We start from the raw sequence: 23,334 nt of genomic DNA on the forward strand, positions 1-23,334 counted from the left end.
CTCTCACTAAGCCAAAATTAAACTGCCGCTGCAGATGGACAGAGAAATACAGATAATCTTTGACTTAGCACCACAGTTAGGAGCAGAATTTCATTTGCTAAGCAGGACGGCTAAGTGAATTATGCTCAATTTTATGACTTTTATTGCCATGGTTGTTAAGCAAACCTCTGCAATTTTTAAATGAATCACATGGTTATTAAGCAAATCCAGCTTCTCCATTGGCTTTGCTTGTCCGAATCTGGCTGTGAGGGTCACAAATGGCAACCAAATGACCCTGGGATACTGCAACTCTTGTAAAGTTTCCCCTCGCACATATGTGCTAGTCATTCCCGGCTCTAGGGGGCGGTGCTCATCTCTGTTTCAAAGCTGAAGAGCCAGCGCTGTCTGAAGACGTCTCCGTGGTCATGTGGTCAGCATGACTAGATGCCGAGGTGCACGGAACGTTGTTACCTTCCCACCAAAGGTGGTTCCTATTTTTCTACTTGCATTTTTGCATGCTTTCAAACTGCTAGGTTGGCAGAAGCTGGGACAAGTAATGGGAGCTCGCTCTGTTACACAGCACCAAGATTCGAACCGCCGAACTGCTGACCTTTCTGATCGACAAGCTCAGCGTCTGAGCCATTGAGACACCGTGTCCCTATTGCAACTCTTGTAAATACATACCAGTTGTCAAGCACCCAAATGATGATCACGTGACTATGGGGATGCTTTGAGGGTCATATAAGCAAGGACCGCTCAATAAATCACTTTTTCCGTTGTAAGGTTTGAACCATTGTTAAACTGATGGTTGTAAGTTGAGGACTACCTGTATATATTCTGCAACAGGCATTCATTTTCAAACTAGAAGATGGGATTCTGACAGGTTACTTTCACTTAGCTGAAAGCAGATGCTAAACCCTTCCCTGCTTCTAACTGTCAGTCAGGGTGACCCACTTCACCACTCAATTCTTGGGTCAAAATTAAGTACAAAAATTACAGCTTTGTTTTTCATGACAGTTTGTTGCCACAGGAACCATTTCACTGAGTCTATAGAGCCACATGATTCTGCTACTCTTCTTTCAATCTGTTTCTCTTTATTCCCCTGTCTGAAAAAACAACAACCCACTATTACATTGGTTCCATCTGGTTTCTACTACCTATGTCACTTCTTTTCAGAATTAAAATGGGAAACAGATTCAAGTTGAGTGAGAAAGAAGGGAAAGAGATGTCTCTGATTTAAGCCAATCTGTTATTTCTCCACAGAGCACTGTTTTCTGTGTGTGTCTTGACTGAAATAATAGAGATAAATCAAGGGAGATAAACCCAATTTCATGTGTGCAGCAGAAATATTTATTTGTTTTAGTCAACTTGGATGCTGTCCAGCTCCAATCAATTTGGGGTGGCTCATAGCTATAAAAGAATAAAAAGAGAATCCAAAAGAATATGAAGAGCAACAAATTAGCCAGCTCTTTAAAGGCTTTCCAGAATGAAACAAGGGTGGGAGTTATATGGATTTCAGGGGGGACTTTATTCCAAAGGACAACACTGCTACACAAAAGGCGTGCTTTCAAGACCCACAAAGATGACAACGTTCAATTGGGAGGGGGGCAGGACTTACAACTCACCCATTGTGCCAGATCACACTGGACAAACTGAAATAATTAAGGAGGCCTTATAGATAGGACGCCCCATTTTTCCTCAAGAAAAACACCAGAAAGCTCCTTGACATGCAAGCTTCTTGACAGTTTACTCACTCACTTTGCTTGTGGGAAGCCAGCAAATGGCGATCACATAACTATGGGATGCTGCAACCATCATAAGTATGAGCTGGCTGCCAAGTGCCTGGATCACACTTGTGTGATTATGGGATTCTGCAATGGCTGGGACTTTGAGGATCAGCTATAACTACCACTTGTTCAGTATCGTCACAACATTGTATGGTTACTGAATGAATGATCATTAACTGTGGGCTACCTATAGATGGGCATAGAGTTGTACCCAACAAATACATACCAATGGGTGTACACCAACCAGTAGGAAGGTGATGAGTAATGTACTAGTTCAACATTAATAAATTACTTGTATGAAGGGTTAGAAAATGTGATCAAATCTGAAGGTAACATAAGAACAGGGTGGCTGGGAAATACTTTCGAGGCGAATGCCAAAATTCAATAATATCTTGACAAGCTAAAAGCAGAAAGTAGAAACAAGTATCGATTCCAATAAGGATAAATGTAAAGTCTTACATTTTGTTAGATAAAATATAGGCATAAGTGTAAAAGCCAGGTTGGTTTAGTTGCAAAGGGACCAGGCTAGAAACCAGGAACTCTGAGTTCTAGTGTTGCTTTAGGCATGAAAATCAGCTGGGTGATTTTGGGCCAGTCACTCTCTCTCAGCCCAACTCATCTCAGAGAATAGTTGTAGTGGAGAATATAGAAGGAGGAACGAACATTGGATATGTTCACCACATTGATTTATTTATAAAAATAATAAAAGCGAGATTAAAAAAAAAATCTAAAAAAATGTTGGGGAATTATACTGGACAGCAATAATGTGAAAAAGATCTAGGTATTTTAGTGGATTATAAACTGAACATAAGCCAATCAAGTTATGCAATTGCAGAAAAAAAAAGAACAAATGCAATCCTAAACTGCATCAACTGAAATAAAGTATCAGGTTTAAAAGAAGTTATTTCTCCTTTCTGTTCTGCTCTGGTCAAACCACACATAGAATTCTGCATACAGTTCTGGCAACTGTATTTAATCTCCTGATCATCTACCCCCAAAGAGACAAAAATAGCTTGGGTGTCATTTATTTTGGCACTCTCTCCCTTCCACTTGTTTTTCTGTTAAAAAAAGGAAAATCTGCATGTTTTTTCTTCAGCAAAATTTCACCATTCTTGCATCCTCTACTGATAAAAGGGGGAAAAATGCAACAGGAGGAAGAGGAGAGAGCTCAATGCTGCTATTACAAAAACCCTTCTTGAGGGAAAAGAGCAGTTTAAAAATGTGAAAAATAAATAAAACAAAATGCTAAAATAAAAAAGTTCACATAAAATAAAGTTAAGAAAAAAACTTGGAATTTACACACTCGGTTAACTTTGACATAAATCTATCTTCCAGATCTTGAATTTGGTTGAGAAGAAGGAAGTTGAAGAAAAACGTAGAGAATATTATCACACCCCCCCCCACCTCTCTCTCTGCTGGAAATGAAGTCTTTACAAAAAATTTCTTGCCCCGCATAGGAACATGGAAGCAGTCAGCTTTAATAATGTAGAAAGCAATCAGTGCAGAGTTCTGATCATAGCTTCAGGGACTGAAAAGATAAACAAATCAGGCTTACCTCAGCCTTGTTCTGCTTCTCTTCATATTCGCTTTGTTCTTTCTCCATTCCAACCAGTTTGATTTTCAGATCTGAAACTTCTGCCATTAAATCTAATTTCTGAGTTTCTAGCAGCGTCCGACTTAACAGTTCCTGCAAAAAGAGAAGATGAGTTTTCTAGTTATTCAATTCTAAAATAACAGCAATTGTCTTTTACCGATCCCTTTCTGATTTTAACAATGAATATGCAGGATCTACTTTATTATTATAATAAGGTTTGTCGCACAGTCAGATGTTAAGACTGGATCTGGCATTTTTGTCAACCCATCCCTTCCCAAGGACCTAGGATAGGAATGTTTGATGGTGTTTAAAGCTACCCTTGCAGGATATAAATTATTCCAAGTAAAGCTGTTTTTTGCAATTGACTAACGGTGGTTTTGTCAGTGCTGATGGTGTTCAAGTGGTGCTCCAGATGTTTTAAAATTGCACCCAGGGTGCCTATTATTATTGGAACTCTTTTTGCTTTCTTTTGCCACAATCATTTTGACTCCTATTTGCAGCTACTTGTATTTCGTTATTTATTATTATTACTATTACTACTACTACCATAATTACTTTATTATCCAAGAGCTTTAGCATTTTGTATATGGTTTTCTTAAGCATGTTTTGAATTACAGAAGCAGTCAAATAAACATGTAACACCAATAAATAAAATAACCCATAACTGTTAGAACAGAATAAAAATATTAAAAATAAAGGTTTGTTCTCCAGGCGCTCATCCAGAATAAAATTGTTTTATTCTTTTAGGTTTAGAAAATTATATATGGGAGACTGGATTTTTGAGCAGGAAATAGCAACTGGGGAAAATGTTTGAGCCTTTCCCCTCTTTCTTCCCACAAAGATGACTAGATAGTGCATATTTCAAAAATACAAAGGAATTATGTGGCTAATGGAGGGAGGGCATGCATTCTAACTCAGATAGTAGTGATAGTTAAAATAAAAACTCTCCAGAAAGATCCACTGAAATCTATGCCCACTCTACAAATTAACCCTGGGTGGGGTTTTTTTTTTTTTTGAGTGGGATTATTCTAGTTTAAAACTCCCACAAATTGCTGAATGGAACAATCTTAAAAACAACCAGAAGATAAATGAGCATTAAGGATTTCAGAAAGTCATATGACAGTATATGGAGATACTATTTCTAACAATGTCATGTCACATTTTTCTCACAGCTAGATCTCTGACCCCATCTTTTCTGGAAATGGGAAAAATGTGGGTTAGTATCAACAAGGGAGCACTAAATAAACACTAAAAAAACTTTGCAAATAATGTGGCATTAAAATCAAATCAGTTGAGCAATTTTATCCACAGATGTCGTAGAACACAGACCAAGAAATAATGGGTTAAATTATAAGGTTGTTTTTTTTCAGTTGGAGGTCAGAGAAAATGTCCAAATTTCACCAGTTGCTCAAAAATAGAATGGTGGTGGACTCTCCTTCACTGAAAGTGCTTAAACAGAAATGGTCACATGTCAGTAATGCTATAGTGGAAGGTTTCTGCCTTGGGCAGAGGTTTTGAGCACATGATCTCCAAGGACCTCTTCAACCTTTACATTCCGCGAGTAAATGATTGCTAGCACTGGAACTAAAATTTGTCCTAAAATAAAAAGAGGCCTAATAGTGAACACTTCAACTAAATGCAGCACAAGTAATTTCTGTCTTATGTTACAGTCAATAAATAACTTTCTTTTGCATGAAGGTAATAACTATTAAAAAAGAAGGAAACAGTTGGAGTAATTGAAGACATGCAGAGCACTAAAGATAGTAGCGATAGACAGAGTTGTTGATTCCACTCCTTCAAATGGTCTGGTAGTCTAAGTAAATATCACATTTTTGGAAACAAGTAATGATAGTTTTAATTGTCAAGAAAGAGACAATTATTGTAGGGTTATCTTGGAGTCAATTGTGGGCAAGTTATTTGCAAAAGTAATTCAACAAAGGCTTCAAAAAGGTTGAGAACAACTATCCAAGAATAACAGGACATTTTTTGTCTGGAAGAAGATGCTGTGACCGAAATACAATGTCAGTTGTTCACGAAATACATCAGTATACAGACTTATTCTTGTGTTTACTGATTTTGCAGGAGCATTCAACAGTTTCCATTGGCAATGGTATGAATGGTGCTAGTCCAGAAAGTGTTCCCGCTAAAACCATATGCCCCTTGCTTCACGTATACAGTGTATAAAGGATGACACAGTTCCCACTGATGACAAAATATCCAAAGGCTTCCCTGTATATATTGGTGAAAGCAAGATGGGGTTGCTCTCTTTTGAGATTCAACACTATGATCAATGCAGTAAAGTGGTAGTCCGCTGTTTGGGATGGTATCATATTTGATACAAGATGTGTTTATCACTCATCAAATGTTATTTTTGCAGACAATGAAAGATATTCCTATGAAATAATGCTTGATATAAAAATTCTTGGTTATCTCTATCAATATTGACAAGCCCAAGATATTCACAACCAAAGATTCCCAGACAACCACACACTTTGATGAAGCTCACTTGAGCAATTTACATACTTTGACTGATTTATCCAAGAATATAAAAATAGTTGCCATAGATAATGTCAACAATCAAATTGGCCAGGCTATTTTAGTCTTCAGAAATGTGTTTTTAGAGAAAAAGCAGCATAAGGATTTGCTGCTGAAATATACGGTTATCAATAATCTATTATCAAAGCACAAGATCTTGGACCTTGCTTCAAATTGATTTGAAGAAGGTTTATGTTTTCTAAAAGTTCTGCCTGAACCAAATAGTATGGTTTTCAATCTATGCAAAAATAAAAAAATGAAACAATTAAAAAATGGTCTGCAACCAATTTATGCTAGTTGATAAAATTCAGAATGATAACTACTACATGAACCCCTACCAACTTTCTCATGAACGTCTCAGGAAATCACACCCAGGGATTGGAAAGTACAACGAAGAGTCCCCCCCCCCAAAAAAAAAAACAACAACCACTAGCTGAAACATATGGAAGAAGTTTCAGGAAACAGGACCACAACAAAACAATAACAAAACAAAAACTGGAGGAATATGCTATGTGACATCAGCAAACTCATAGTACAAATTGATTACTGTAGATGATTACTAGATATAAACCAAGGATTTTTAACATGAAGATGAGATAATGAATGCAAGCAAACATCTGAAAGACATGCAGCAAAATGTCACAGAAATAGACACGAGGTTTTTGAACACCACATTTGAGAAAGTTATATAAAAACATTGCTCAAAAAATAGTATGGAGGCAGTTTTCCACTGGTACTATATTATATATAAATACTTCACATTTTAATTGAACATATGAATGTGCATATAATATAAACATCATATCAGAATATTCATACTGTCCTATACCTCTACGAACTACAATTACATTGTCTCAAGGTTTGTTTTATTTTTTATTTAATCCAGATTATATTTCAGTGCGGCCTTCTTAAATGTTAACCAGATGACACTTGTGGCTCAGAAAATATACTGAACTGAAAATTATTTGAAGTAGAGCTTAAAGAAATCACCATGGTACAGTTGCTAACATGTGGAAATAATTACTTGCATTTTCAAGCAGATGCTTACGTTGACCAATTCGCTAGTGGAATATGGCCCACTTTGCTATGTGGAAATTACAGAGTATTCCAGCGGTATGATGCAATTGGAAGGCAGCTTAAATAAATATGGAGTTATAAGAAGTAAAAGTACAGTTCAGAGTTGTTACTTTTGAAGTGAAAATACAATATATGCCATCTGAATTCTATATAAACTCCAATATGAACGGCAAAGAACTCAGAGTACAGCCATAGAAAATTATTTAAATATATATTATATATATAATTTATTTTATTTATCAGCACAAATACAACATATATATATATATATATATATATATATATATATATATATATATATATATATATATATATATATATTATAATATAAAATTTACAGAATTATGCTTCCATCTAAACTCGTTTTATTTATATTAATATACATATATCAATTAAAACAGCTTCAAAGAAAAAAATTGGTTTCATAAAAAAGCAATCTAAGTGGCACGATTGGAAAAATTATATTTCTCAAAAATAATTCCATAAATTAGCACTGAATATTATCTTTAAGACTGATTTTTAAACTAAGGATCTACCATGAGATTATTTTTGTTTTGTATGATTTACAATTGTATGTTTTCAAAAAGTCATGTGAAATACATTGAATAAATATATAAATATTATAGACCAGCAGTAATAATATGGTATATTAAATAGTATAGGAAGTATAGAATAGGAGCAAGGATTCATAGTGTGACTGTAAGTTCCAAAACAGGACATTGTTTTTGAAATATTTAGTTTATTTAAAATAACAAAATCTGGAAAATGCAGTTTGAAAATGCAGCAAAATCCCCAACTATCCAGGTTTTAAGAATTTAGAAGACAGAAACAAAGCAGAAAACCTTATACTGTAATGGAACAGTTCAAAACAATACATATGCTTTATTAAAATATATATTGTTGAAAGTACAAACTATTTTGTTCTCTCTTTTTGCGAAAGAAGTTTGGAAAGAAGAATCCTACCTGTTTTGCAAAATTCAGCAAGAATCACCATTGTATGAAGGCTGCACTTTACAAGAACTGTGTGTCAGCTCAGATGTGGTAGGGATGGGATACTCATTTAACTCAAATGCAGCTAAGAACCTGACTGTGTTATTACACAGTAACAGACATTGGCCTGTAGCCTTCCTCTTCACTGTTTAAAACATTGCAAATCTAAGGAAAAGGAGAAGAGCCAAACTTGCCAGAGCAAACAGCTTCAACACACAGGATTATGCATTTATATTCAACACTAATTCTAAATGTAACTCAAAAAAGCTTGAACAGGAACATTTTTTAAAGGGTGAGCTTTAAAAGACTAAAAACCTCCTGCGGCATTTCAGCAATTATGACTGGCCATGAATATCTGTATAGCATCAAGAACTAATGCCTTTTTTTGGTCAGGTCTTTTTGAGATCTGAAAACTGAAAATGGGGTGAGGGGCGACCTGTTGTCATGTCAGTAAAAATGACTGGCTGGCCTTCGTGACACAACCCAGCTGAGCTTGGCTGGACTTGTATGAAAGTTAATAAGGAAGCTCAGAGCTAAAAGCCAGACTGGGAAACTGAAAAATGTCCTGGGAAAAGGAAATAGTTTAGGAACAAAATGGCAGCTTCAGAGGTTTCCAAGCAAAGCTGAGAAATGGGGCATATGTCCCTTGAAGAATGTGCATGACAGAAAATAGCAAAGCTGTGCAGTGCAACACGTAAGCCTAAGGAATGCATGCTAGAGCTGCATAAGATATAAATAAGAATGGGGTCAAGTGGAGCTATGCTTTATCCTAGACATCAGTTCCAGCGGTACACCATGGATCTTCCTGAAAATAATATATGTTCATATATATTTCCTCTCAATGTTTGCCTGTTGGTCATTTTGTCAGAAAATTCACATTGGGGCAAAAGACAAAGACAAATATAAGACATCTACAACAATCACTGTAAGCACTGCAATGGGAAGAAGACTTGCAGAGTCCATCCATAAATACCAACTAATAGATCGAAGTAGATTCGAAGATGAAAACTTCTTAATCATACAACACAGGGACACACAGACTCAACTATAGTTTCAACTGGAGAACTGTAAGCAGGGCCAAGCTAAATCCAAAAATGTAAGGGGATTCCTGGAGGTCTGGCATTTAGGCAAGTCAGCCATCAATAGACACCAGGGGTGGGTTCCGGCAGCTACTACCAGTTCGCTTGTGGTCGTGTAGTAAGCGCCCTTTGCGCACACATGTGCAGTACTATAAAAATGCTTCTGGGCATGCGCAGAAGCCAAAAACAAGATGGTGCTACCTATGGTCCCACTAGGAGAACAAGTTCAGGGGCGTGGCAGGCCTGGGTAGCTGCCGGTTCTAGCGACCCAGGCCGCCAAACCACCACCAGTTCAGCCAAACCGATCCAAACCGGGAAGAACCCACCACTGATAGACACATTATCATCTATTGATTTTAAGTATTAATATGTCCTAGAAACTGAATTTTGAATTATTAAATTTTAAAAGACTGTGGAATACAAAGATTAACAGTAAGAAGGTGTGAGAGGATTGATTTTTTTTCAACCAGAAGATGAGGTAAGTTCTTCTAAGGAGGCCTCCCCTGGGTTCCCTGACAAAAATAATGGCACCCAATGAATGAAATACCCTCTCCAAAGAAGCTCATGAGAGGCATCCTTTTGGTGGCAGGTAAAGATCTTTTATTTCCCGCCTTTTAAAATTGTATTATAATTCATATTGTTTTAGATTTTTGACAACCATCAGTTTATATGGGATCTTTATTTAGTATTTGATTGGATTGGATATGTTTTAATTGTGTTTTATTGTATACCATCTCCAGAGCTTTAGCTATTGGTAGTTTAAAGGTTTGAATTAATATACACATAAATAGCCAAAGGAAGGTGTTATGAAATCATTGTTTTTCCAATATGATTCCTGATTGGCTGTGTTCACCAGGTGGACAGTTCTGTTCAAAATATAAAAACATATCCTTTTTTACTTGGAATATGTAAACATTTATTTACAGTGGAGGGGTGAAGGGAAAAAAGAAAATGGGATTTATAAGTGGATTGGTTAATAATACATAGGTTTCAACCCAGAGGCAGCACATTTCATACTGAAAAGAGACAGCAGTGAACATTTAGCAGTTTTAATTTACAAATAATTTCTACTTCCTTCCTGCATTGTAGAGAAATTCCTAAGTTACCACAGAGAAATTCTTAATTTACCAGAAAGACTGGAAAGAGGTGGCTGGAGTCAACATTAAAGGAACATCACTGAAAACAAATGTTTGCTAGTTTACAGTGCATGAAGATAATGTTGTGTGATGGTCTGTGACCATTTTGGAGAGCTATTTAATTTACATTTGCTGAATTGGAATGTTTGCCATCAAAAACAAACACGTTTAAACTAGCAACAAGAGTGAAAATTTCAAAAGTTTGTATAAATAAAGGGATCTGGTACTCTGGTACTATCTGACTTCCTGGACTTCACAATACACCACTGCCCATAGCACCCGCTGCTCCTCCTCCATGGTCTCTAGTAGCTCTCTAACAATGTCTGTCAGCCCACCTGGGGCCTCTGTCAGCTGCCCCATGGCTCCGTGGACCTGCCAGCTCTCTGAGTTGCTCTAAGCTTGATCTGCCAGCCCTCTGATCTACTCAGTGAGTCCTCCATTGTTCTCCATTGACCTGTTCAATGCCTCCCTGGCTCTCCTACGGATTCTTCTGACCTCTATTGGCTCTGTCTTATCACCACCACTGTACTGACCATGCTTCCTAGTGTCTGTCTGCAATACTACTCTCTCTGCACTCCTTACTTGGGATCCCCACCATTTCTCACTTAATGGCCTGCGTGGCCTGGGGTTACAATGGCAACCCAAACTTCCAGGATTGCTTTCATTAGGCAATGTAATTGTTTAACATCACGTTTTATGACCATATTGATTAGCAACAGCAATCATGATCCCAACTACTGTTGTAACCCAAGAACTACCTGAATTTCATAGGAAAAGGTAAACTATCATATAGTGTATACTTTTATGTTCTATGACTTGGATCGCAAAAAAAAAAAGATACGATCAAGCTTTAGTGTAAAAAAAAAAAAAAGTCCCAAATACTCCATCTTTCCTCCAGTTTTTGTTGTTGATGCTGTTGTTTTCTTAGTGTTCCTAACAATCCTATGAGACAGATTAGGCTGAAAGATAATGGCTGGCTCAGAATCATTCAATTACTTTTATGGCCGAGTAGAGATTTGAAACTGAATGTCCCAGGTGGACTCCAGCATTCTATTTACTATAGCCCATCTGGATTTAAATATCACCGTTACTGTTTAATTCAGAAATCCATTTTTCAGTTAATAGAACCAACCTAACCCCTCTATGCCTTTTGTTATAAAAGGATACTGTTGGCTTCTCCATTGGAATTTTGATTTTATTTACCTGTTAAATTTATAGCCCAGCTTTCATGCAGCTCAATGTTTAGACAGCACTGCCTCTTTCTATTTTCCCAATAACAAACTTATAAAGGTATATTGGGCTGAAAGAGATTGACTGCCCAAAGTCACACAATCACCTCATAAAACCGAGACTAGGACTACGTTTTCCCATTCATACGAAATACTCTCTTTACTATACCATACTGGTTTCCTACAAATGGCTAGTTACAGGTAGTCCTTGACTTATGACCACAACTGAGCCCAAAATTTCCATTGCTAAGTAAGACTATTGTTAAATGAATTTTGCTCATTCTACAACCATTCTTGCCACAAGTTAAGTGAATCACTGCAGTTGTTATGTTAGTCACATCGTTGTTAAGTAAATCTGGCTTCCCCACTGACCTTGCTTGTCAGAAAGTCACAAAAGTTGACATGATCCCAGGACACTGCAAATTGCAAAGCATCCTAATTTTGATCACATGACCATAGGGATGATGCAATGGTTGTACGTGCGGAAAATGTTCACAAGTCCCTTCCTTAAGTATTGTTGTAACTTCAAATGGTCACTAAAGAGCAATAGCACTTAGACTTATATACTACTTCACTGTGCTTTACAGGTCTCTCTAAGTGGCTTACAGAGTCAGCATATTGCTCCCAACAGTGTGGGTCCTCATTTTACCCACCAAGGAAGGATGAAAGGCTGAGTCAACCTTGACCCAGTGAGGATTGAACCCCTGGCAGTCAGCAGAATTAGCCTACAATTCTGCATTCTAAGGGGGCTTTGGGGGAGGAGCCTGTCGCCGACGGGAGCTCAACGGAGCTCCTCTCAGAGTACTGGTCTGTATATCTTATAAGATCTATAGATATCTCCCCTTTCTGGCAGAAAGGGGCAGGGAGAAGGTCAGTCGTTAGGATCTCTTTGTAATTCACAGCCTTTTTTTTCCGCTGTGAATGGAGAAGAGGTTCAACATTAGCTGAGCTTTTACTCCAGCCAGTTCTTCGCAGCTGCTTTTTTGCAGCCCTAGGCAGGTTGCCCCCCCCCCCCAGGACAAAGCTAAGCTATTTAAAAATCAATCCGGGCGGGGACCATTCCTGAGGAATTTCTTCTATTATTATCCAAAATACCAGCTTCAATTTTGTAAAAGGCTCCCTTTTCTAGCTGCGTCACAAGATGGCGATCTTATAGCTTTTGTGTTTGACGTGACGTACTTAGTTAGCCCTACTCTCCTGAAGGCTTCTCCGTACTAACTGTTAAAAGATTAACTGAGGGGAGCAGAGACTTTGATTGTTGGCTTGCTTGATTGCTTGTTTTTATTTTTTATTTTTTTGGAATGGCTCCCAAATCTAAGCAGAAGCGCTTCCTTAATAACACATCTCAAAAAATTGCTATGAAGTCGCTGCCCTTGCCTCCTACGCCCTCCACTGGAGATTTGTTAACACAAGAATTTCTTCTCAAAACGCTTAATAATTTCAGACAGGAAATTAATCAACTGATATCGGATTTATATGATCAATCTGATGCTAAAATTGCTCAAGCAAAGGAGGATATGATCGGAGTAATGACAGTTATGACAGATTATATTGCTGAAACGGAGGATAAATTGGAACTTTTGGAAGAAACCAACTCTAATTTGACATCCAAAATCCAAACGTTACAACAGGAAATTGAAAATGCTCAAAAACAACTTGTCATGATAAATTATAATAAGACTGCGTTTGCAATAAGAGTTAGAGGACTGCGTGAAAAGGAACAGGAGAATTTGAAACAGATCTTCTTTGAGGCTCTTAGCCGTTCGGTGGGAAGTCCGGGACTTAACTTTGATTGGCAGATCCAAAAAATTTACCGCCAGAATTCGTGGGTAGCAAAACAGCGACAGCTTCCGAGGGACATAATTATATATTTCACCACAAGGGAATCCAGAAATGTGATAATACAGAGGCTTTACAACAAGAGGCTGAGAATTGATGGGCAGGACTTGATTGTTTTTAAAGAAATACCATCTCAAATATTAAGAGCAAGGAGAGACTACATTTTCTTAACTGAAGAACTCAGAAATTCTCAGATTCCATACAAATGGGAAGTCCCGGCTGGCATTACAGTTACATTTGAGAATCAAAAACATCGCTTTAACTCTGTCTGTGAAGCCCGAGAATTTTATTACAAGACTTTGAAGGCGGGACTTCCTGATTCATCTGGACCTGGAGAGAGACAAGGAGAAGGAGAAGACAAGCAGCGGGACACGTGGCCACAAGGCGGAGGGTGTTGCTTTCCTCTTCCGGAAGGGCAGAAGAGTAAAGAATAAAGACTTAGCGATGCTTTTAAAACTTCATGATTTCTGCCTGGTATAAAATGGAAAAGTTGTACATCGATGATGAGATATGGAGGCTGAAAGAAGCGCTGCTGATTGTGGACATATATTGTATATAAGATTTGTTTGAACTCTAACTCAAATTGCGCATGAATTATTTTCCTAGGCGAGGAGAGCGGAGATCGCGATCTTCTTGAGTTGTGGTTTGGGACGAACGGAGTTGGGAGCTGCGTGGGAGATGGAAGGGTAGCGAAAGCTTAACTAGACTACTTGGGGCTAGAATGCAAGCTGATGTTTGTATGAATTGCTATTTCAATATAAGGTTAAGAAAGATTAGTCAGAGAGTCTCCAGGAAGGTGGAGTAAATATGTGAGGAGCAATGGACGCGGATAAAATATATATGTGGACATGGGTAAAGGCAGGGTGGAAGGTAAAAAATTTACACGTGGATGTGGGTAAGGACAGAATGGGAGGTGTTGGAAATGAAAAATGAAAGAAGTACTTGAGTTTAATGGTTTCATAGAAAGGTTTGGATATTTGGATAAAAAAGAGATAAATTAAAGGTCCGAATAGATAGATAAAGCAATGAGACCTTTAGTTGGAGAACCCCAATTGATTAACTTACCTGGCTTTAATAGAGTTTGAAACCCTGCAAGTAATAAAATAACCGAAATTTGGAATGAGGCACATTGTTTAAGATTTACAGAGGATGGGAAGCTGTGTTAATGTAGCGGGTTTATTGATCTTTCTTGTTTTTCTTTTTTTTGTGTGTCTTTTTCTTTCTATTTTTTTCTTTTAATTTTAAAGTTAGTTGGTCTTATTACACTTCAGTGCTTGTTAAAGAACTATGCCGGGTATGGGACCTGGGAAGCCGTAAAGGGGTTAGGGAGGGGGGATTATAGGGGGGAGGGGGGAGGGTGGAAATACAGTTTCAATTCTTAGAACAATAAGAATGCACTTGTATACTGTTGCTCGCTTTTCTTTTCTTTTTTCTTTCATTTTCTAAAAAATAAACTGAATAGATTAATTGTAGGGATACACCAAAGTGAGGAGTAGAGGGAAAGAAGAGGGAGAAGTAAAGAGGGAGTGAGAGGGGAATGTAAGGAGGGTGAGATGGAGGGAGGGGGAGATGTCTGAGGGGGAAGGGAAGTAGAAGAGGGGAATGTTGGAGGGGAGAAATGAAAGTTGGAGGGGGAGAAGAAAGGGTGTATGGGGGATTGAAGTGTTATGTTGGTTTTTTTATGGTGGATTTTTCCCCCCTTTTTTTGTTTTTTTTGTTACGCACAGTATATAAGTGATTGTATAAAATGAAAATGAAAATGAAAAGAAATAAAAATATGGAAAAAAAAATTCTGCATTCTAAGCACTGCTTCACCACAATGAATGGTTGTAAGTACCTGTTAATGCCACACTATATTACACTTGCCTCTGAAAGCATTTGTTGTTATTGTTTATTTTAACCTGGCAACTATGTAATTAAGTTTTCATAGTTCAATAACTGCTATGTTGCTTAGATTCTTTGTAAATAAGAGTAATTAACAGGCGGCAAAGAAACATTTTCTTCTTGGTTTGATTTGAGAATAAAAATTGTGGGGTTTTTAAATATAATATAATTTTATAAACGATAGATTTCATTTTGAGATTTTAGATTGATATTCTTTATTTTGTTTAAAAATAAAATATTTCTATTTAAGCATTTATTTAAACCAGTCCCCAAAATCTGTAAATTCAGGTACTTTAAATCTCCTGTAATTTCAGTCATAAAGGAGACTGAGCAGAAACAGTTTATAAGCTCTGACTTTCAATGAATTTCTATATTATTAAAAGAGTAGGTAACCAGTCAAACAGGTTCTTAACATCCAGTTCTCTTGTTGAATTTTCACTGTCAGATAGTAATGAATAATGTACACAGTAGTATCACTTTACATCGGAGCTGAATAGCAATATAATGCAATATGACTGAAAAATTCAACAACAAAGCAAATAAGTACAGCTGATCATTGGGAACATACTTAATCTAAGCTTTAGCTAAATCGTTTGTAGAATCAAGAGTGATATTAAGTGTGCTTGCTTAAAGAAGAACTTTCACTGAAAAAAACCTTGTTTTCCTACCTGTTGAAGCATCTCTTCTGTAGCATTAAGCTTCAGCTGATGCCCTTCAAGGCAAACTTCTAAGTCCCGGATTTTTTCTCCTTGGGCTTCAACTTGGTCTGTGAGAACACTCACCTATAATTTAAGGACAAGTATGATGTCGACTGTATCAGTAGCAGCAAGCGTGCAAAAGTAACAACATAAAAATAATAACACTTTTAGCAATCAGATCTCTTGTTTTCGAACAATCTTATTATATAAAGTTTTCCAGTTAATTTTGTGTCTAAGGAAGGATTTGAATCCACCTCCCCACAGGCCTAGATCTATACATTGTCTCCCCTGTCACATGCCTCTTAACCCTTCCTGCAAATATTACAAACTGATTAACAGTTTAGCTATTTTCAAAAACAATTTAATTTTCACCTTAAAAGTCACTACATTGCACATTAAAAATGAACCAACAGAATTTTTAATTAATTAAAAAACAAAGGAAAAATGATCTATTAAAAATTGTCCTGAAGACCATGCAATAATATTTACATTAAACACTCCTTTGAAGGAAAAAGCCTTTGTAGAAACCCTGTTAATATTTTAAGCAGGCTTTGAGCAAGCAAAGTCCTTTCAGCTTTTGCCAATTTTCCCCTTAAAAGCAGGAAAAGCACAAAGCAAAAAACCTTTCAGGAAGCTAACCAATAACCGTTCTTCTTACAAGAAAAGCTCACCTATCAAACAAAGCCTCTCTAACTTACATAACGCAGTACACAAAAGACATGTCCTAGTACTGTCAGTGTGCTAGTTCTCGCCAGTTCAAAGTATACAAGCTTGAACACGAATGGAGAATTTATGCAGTGAAATTGCCACAAAAGAGAGAATTATTATTACTGAGAGAGATTTATAGAAAAACATTATTAAGAAATAAATAACTCCATCCTAAAAGAAATTAGGAAATAAATAAATACATACATACAACATACATACATACATACATACATACATACATACATACATACCAATCCGTTTAAAGCAACAAAGCCAACATTCTACAACCCCCCACCTATATCTATATTTACAGAAAAACGGCAGCTCCGATCACGCTTTGCTCGCACAAGCACGAAGCCAAAAGCACCAGCTTGAAGATGACGAGTGTGACCTCGCCAAAACGTCACCAAGATACTGTCAATCTTACACAGAAAAAGACCTGAATACGCCAAGACCTGCATACCTATACCCATGAAAATCTACAAAAACAAATATCCTACCTCTATGGGGAGGAAACCTTCCTGCTGACCAGGACCTACGAAAAACTCAAAGTCCAAGAGCCACCATCTTATGTGACCTCACATTCCTGTGCAACTGCCGAGATAAAAATGTAATCCCCACATGCTTCCAACTAAAATTCCATTAAAAAACCTCAGCCACCGAAAGGATCCCCAAAAGAACTGAATTAGCCCTAATCAGAAACAAACTCCACAGGAAAAGATTCCTACTAGACCAAACCAACTGGGACCTACTCACTCTTCACCACAAACTCAGCAACAAAATCCACCCAGCACTCTGGGACAAATCTAAACAACTAGTCGTCTGGAGAGCCGAAACAGAAACCTCCCACAAGAAACACACCAACAAACTCCACAGACTAGAAAAACAACAGAAGCCCAACCCCCCTCCACAGCAACTCATGAAACGAACAATACATAACATATCAGACAGGACCCTCACCATAGCAGAAACCAATGTCCTTTCCAAAGGATTCAACTTTGCAGTCGCCCCCAAACTCATCCCCACTGAAAACATCATATGCGGAGTTGAAACTACCCTAACCAATATCAACCCAGATGAAGCCAATAAAATCAGACTTGAAGTCACCAATGTCCTTTGCTCCAGCAAACCACCCAGAAGCAATTTACATAAAGAGGAACAAAAAGCACTCACCAACTTGAGGAAAGACAACAACATAATCATTCTCCCAGCAGACAAAGGTAACACCACTGTGGTGATGAACACATCTGACTACCAAGCCAAACTATCCAACCTACTCCAAGACCCTGCTTACAAACCTCTAAACACAGACTCCACCACCTACTTGGAAAAACCCCACCAAATCCAAAATAAAAGCCTCTCCCACCAGTGAAGAGATCCAGCAAAGAATCATCCCCAGAAAAAAATCATCCAGATGCCCCAAGCTTTATGGCCTTTCCAAGATACACAAAGAAGGAACACCACTCAGACCCATAGTCAGCTCCATAGACTCACCTCTACAGAATCTCGCCAAAGTTCTTGCCAAACAACTTCAGCCCTACACAGAATCAATCACCTCACACATCCACCTCATAGAAACAATAAAGAAACAAAACCTACAACCCAGCGACCTACTCATGAGCTTCGATGTCATATCCCTCTTCACCCAAGTACCTATTAAAAAAGCCTTGACAGCTATCCAAAACAAATACAACCCGCCCAAGCACATCCTAGATCTGACCAACCACTGCGTAACCAACACATACTTCATCCACAATGGACAAACAGATAGAAGGAGTACCTATGGGATCACCCCTCTCACCCGTCATCGCAAACCTATACATGAAACACTTTGAAACCAACGCCTTAGATAAATCTGAACACAAACCCAAACTCTGGCTTAGATATATAGATGACACTTTCATAATTTGGCCACATGGGAAAGAAAAACTGGACAACTTCCTCACACAACAGCCTACACCCCAAAATACAATTTACTATGGAAATAGAAGCAAACAACCAACTTCCCTTTCTGGATGTCCTAATCTACAAAAAACCCAATGGCTCCCTAAGACACACCATCTACCGGAAAAAAACACACACCAACCGCTACTTAAACGCACAATCCTATCACCACCCTGCACAGATCAACTCCGTAGCCAAGACCCTCATCTCCAGAACCAAATGCCTAGCCGACAAAGACCACCTGAAAACTGAATTACACGCCCTCGCAAACGTATTAATTTCCAGCAGATTCAAAAAAACACAATTACCAACCTAATCCAAAGGGAGACACCCCCCAAGAACCGAGACATAGAACAGGTCAATGGCATCACCCTTCTTCCTTACATCAAAAGTACCACAGATAAAATCAGCAAAGTTCTCCACAAACACAATATCAAGACATCTTTCGGCACTGACCAAAAAATAGCCAACATCTTAAGAAACCCTAAAGACAATATCCAGCTAGAAAACCAAGGAATCTATGAAATACCATGCAAAATCTGCCCAGTCACATACATTGGACAAACTAATAGGAGAATAAATGCATGCATCGCAGAACACAAGAACACAGTCAAAAAAGAAGAAAAAACTTCCTCCCTTTTCCAGCACCTTAAAGCAACAGGACATGAAATTGATTTTGAAGGAACCAAATTTCTCTCCAAAACTGAACACTTCAACAAGAGAATAATTATGGAAGCCATTGAAATAGAGAAACACCCCAACATGAATAAACGTGATGATACCTCCCGCCTACCAGACATCTGGAAACTAGCCCTAGTCAACAAACGAGTCCCAGACACAAAAACCGACACAGGACCCAAAAAACACAGGACCCCATCACCAAGCACCCTCACCAAACATCAATTCCATCAACCAATCAAGATCTGACAACACAGCCAACCAATCCGTTTAAAGCAACAAAGCCAATATTCCACACACCCCACCTATATTTATAAACAGCAGCTCGGATCACACTTTGTTCGCACAAGCACGAAGCCAAAGGCCCCAGCCTGAAGATGACGAGTGTGACCTTGTCGAAATGTCACCAAGATACTATCAATCTTTTACGGGAAAAGACCCGAATACGCCAAGACCTGCATGCATGCATGCATGCATGCATACGCACTGCTTTTGTAATCCATCTGAAAATGTGGTTTATAAATATGATTATAATTATCATACGATAAATGGGGACTTGCACCATTCACAATTCTTTTATCTTCATAAAACTTAAAATTTGGGATAAATTGATTGAAGAGCTTCATGGATTTGCTATCTCCTTCCTTCTTTTGGACAAGGTTGGTATTAATAAAGGAACTATTGCAGAATGATGACATACTTTTTGTACTTCGGTAATAGTACATGATTATGTACTATTTCCAAAGTAACATAGAGTTAAAGAGAAAGTTGTTGACTGTGAATGCCAACAGATACAGATTATTTTCATATCAGTATCCGCTCAGTTTAGGATTTTTCTCATTAGGATCCTTCAGCCTTCTTTAGCTTTACCTAACCATCACTAAGACAAAATAAAGCCTATCCTCATTGTTATGATACTGACACAACAATGCCTGTACAACTCTAAAATATATTTTGCTTTGTGTCATTTGTGGAAATCCTGCTTTTTGTCTGAAAGAACATGGGCTTTAAAAATTTTCAGTTGCAATCACAATACCATCTTTTTATTACTATGTATTGTACTATATATACAAAAATCCAGTCATTTCACAACCGGTGAGTAAAAATGCTGCAATCGATTTTATGGGAATGAAAATATTTCTAACAAGATCTCTATTAATAATAATTAGATCCATTATAAAATATCTTGCATTAGCTTAATGGTGTAAGCTATTGCAATTGAATCCATTATTACTTGCCACGCAAATGTACTTTTGCAAATAATGTCATATTTCTACATGATGTCCTATTAAGGCAATGCCTCATAAAAGAAGCATTAATGACTTGCACCTGCTTTTCTGAATGCGAAATAGATACTAGAGCAGGAAATAGATATACAGCTCACAAAAATTATTCTAATTACATCATCATCTTCAATTAACTATCATGAACATTTAATGCCAATGGAAGGATAAATGACCATGGATATGAAAATAATAGGGAGGTAGAGAACAAATTGTGGCTTTGTTTCAAGATTATCTTGTAGCATAGCTTAAGAAGTGCAGTTCTATCATGGAAGATACATTCTCCAAGAGGCATATGCTGACAGAGAGGCCTATTTTGGACTTTGTTGGTCAAAGAACTCTAGGGGAAGCATAAGACACTATCTAGCTCCTGTCTACAACACAGTTCTTTCAGCGGTTCCAAGAAGATTCCATCTCCATTTGCACTCTGATACAGGTGACCCTGAGGGCACAGATAAACCCCAAGTGGCGTCAAGAGCCCCCAGGGAGAGTACTAATGACCAAATGACTGCAAAGAAACTTCCGTTTACACTCTTTTCATTTCTTCCCTTTTTTTGCTGTAAGCCACCTAGAGTAGCCCCAGAGCAAGATAGGTGGCAAATAAATTTAACAAACAAACTAACGAGGAAAAACAAATGAAGGAAAACACATAGCACCCTAATTGTAACTTTTTGTTTGCATGTTTGTGTTTTATACTGTAGTTGCTTGATAAGGCTTATTTCCCTATTTGATAGGAAAAGAAATTAGCATTGACCTGACCTAGGTCACATGTTCTTGGCAGTCATAAAAAGAAGAGGCTCATGTTAATGTGAGACAAGCAAAAAACAGACAGCCAAGACATTGCCAAGGAATTCAAGAGACCAGGCATAGTGAAGGATATTGAACGTTTCAATAGATTCCATAAACTATGTTCATAAATCATTCCAGGACTTTATTGGAAGTCAAGGCCCAGTAGATGCCTGGATCTGATGGTTTGCGTGTTTGCTTATTTTCCATTACTGCTTTGTACAATGCCACGGGTGTATCTTGGGAAGAATGCTCCCAGGACTGGTATGGGAAACAGCCGTTCATTTCCTAGGGTTGATAACAAACCAACAAGCAATGCAATCGTTTTGGTAAATGGACAATCCAGCCAGGTCATTTGCTAGTATAGAAGCTTTTAATGTAGGAAACTGATTTTACACAAGGACACAAAAGACTGCACTGATAACAGAACTTACATTGACTTCTACACATGTATGCCTCTTAAAGCTATTTAATTTGCTCTAAAAAGAAGGAAGTGGTTTAATCATTCTACAAGCCTAAACTTATTTCATATGTAGCAGCTGGGTGATTCATCTTCTATAAAAAGCAGGACATACTGTATCTGAAAATGAATATGAAATTATTTTTGACGCCACCATGACTATTAAATGAATCAATGCACTTCATATATTTAACAAGAAGTAGCTGCATCTAGCTGATATTGGCTAATCTTGAAAAAGCAGGAGTGGATCTGGTCAGTACCTGGATGGGGAAAAGTTGGGAAATTCCAGGGTTGGAGGAAATTGCAAAGTTTTAAAAAGTTCTGGAAAAAGCAGTGATAAATTACGGTACTTCAAAACTATTGTCAAGAAAATCCCATGGCTGTATCTCTATAGTTACTAGGAGGAAGACTTTATTATGGCATCATCAATGCAAGGTTATGCAAATTTCATACCTGCAATATGAGAGATTCTTTATCACCTTCCAATCTTGTCAGACGTTCTTGATACGTCTCATTACTGGTAGAAGTATGATGATTCACCTGGGACTGAAAGGAAAAACAAGTTTAGAACACAAATAACAGAAACATAATTATTATATGTAATAAATCTAGTTATTCCATTTTTAATGAATGTAATTATTGTGTAAAGCTAGAGCTTCCCATCGGGGGGGGGGGAGGAGGGAGGGAGGGGGAGAGAGAGAGAGAGAGGGAGAGAAAGTGGTGCAGAAAGGATGCAACAAGCCTTTCTTTGTGTGTGTGTGCGGTTGTTCTATCTTATTCACAGGATATTATATAGCAGTGATGGCAAACCTTTTCGGCATTGAGTGCCCAAACTGAAATATCCGTGCATGCCCATGCATGTGCACCCATGCACATGCTGGAGCACCAGAAACCCCAAGTCCACCTGGCCGGTACACGCATGCCTGTTTTTTCGCTGTTTCTCTGGCCGTTTTCAGGCTGTTTTCCAGTGATCTAGCGCCCGCGAAGACCAGGCGGCTGGTGCACATGTACTGGCCAGAAACCATAAGAGCAGCTGGCGACAGTGTGCCACCCCTGGCACGTGTGCCATTGGTTCGCATCATGGCAATATAGGATCCAAATAAGTAAACATCAGACTAGACTAGTCATAGGAAGGACATGGAGAAAAGCTGCGTGAATACAGTTAAAACAAGCTCAGGTCATTCTAAGATTTAGCTGTCGATGGAACACCCAAGCCAAAAAATAACTCATGCCTGAACCAGAGGGTTGTTAGTTACATCTTTCAATAAAAAAGATTAACTTGCTTTAAAATAAGCCTGGAATGGGTGGGAACAAAGAATACAAGGTGTGTCCTGGTTAATGAAAGGAAATTTGAATCATCACATTTCTCTATCAAAACACAGGCAAATTTTAAGCAAGATATAGTTATTAGGAATACTTTTGTTATTCTAGCTGCTATTATCAACTTAGTTGCCGTGAACAGAGGTAGGAATAATGGTCATTAATTTACAGGTAGTCCTCGAGCCCAAAATTTCAGTTGCTAAGTGGGGCATCTGTTAAGTGAGTTTTGCCCCATTTTACAACTTTTGTTGCCACAGTTGTTAAGTAAATCACTCACTTGTCAAATTAGTAACCCATTTGGTAAAGTGAATCTGGATTCCCCATTGAC

At 37.9% G+C, this 23,334-nt stretch overlaps 1 protein-coding gene across 7 annotated transcripts in view; it reads right to left on the reverse strand.

Annotated features, from left to right (window-relative positions):
• PPFIBP2 (PPFIA binding protein 2) overlaps window positions 1–23,334 on the reverse strand; it is a 137,953-nt gene that overhangs the window by 40,501 nt on the left and 74,118 nt on the right. For 6 of the 7 annotated variants that reach the window (XM_032223800.1, XM_032223809.1, XM_032223773.1 and 3 more), the window contains 3 exons: window positions 22,140–22,232; window positions 15,798–15,911; window positions 3,322–3,453 (listed from right to left, as the gene is read on the reverse strand). In XM_032223800.1, coding sequence (XP_032079691.1) covers window positions 3,322–3,453; window positions 15,798–15,911; window positions 22,140–22,232 — 339 coding nt within the window. Of the gene's footprint in view, window positions 1–3,321; window positions 3,454–15,797; window positions 15,912–16,316; window positions 16,383–22,139; window positions 22,233–23,334 lie in introns of those variants that run through there. The other variant, XM_032223826.1, reaches the window with a different exon arrangement.

This window comes from Thamnophis elegans, chromosome 1, assembly GCF_009769535.1.
Source record: "Thamnophis elegans isolate rThaEle1 chromosome 1, rThaEle1.pri, whole genome shotgun sequence".
Classification (NCBI taxonomy): domain Eukaryota; kingdom Metazoa; phylum Chordata; class Lepidosauria; order Squamata; family Colubridae; genus Thamnophis; species Thamnophis elegans.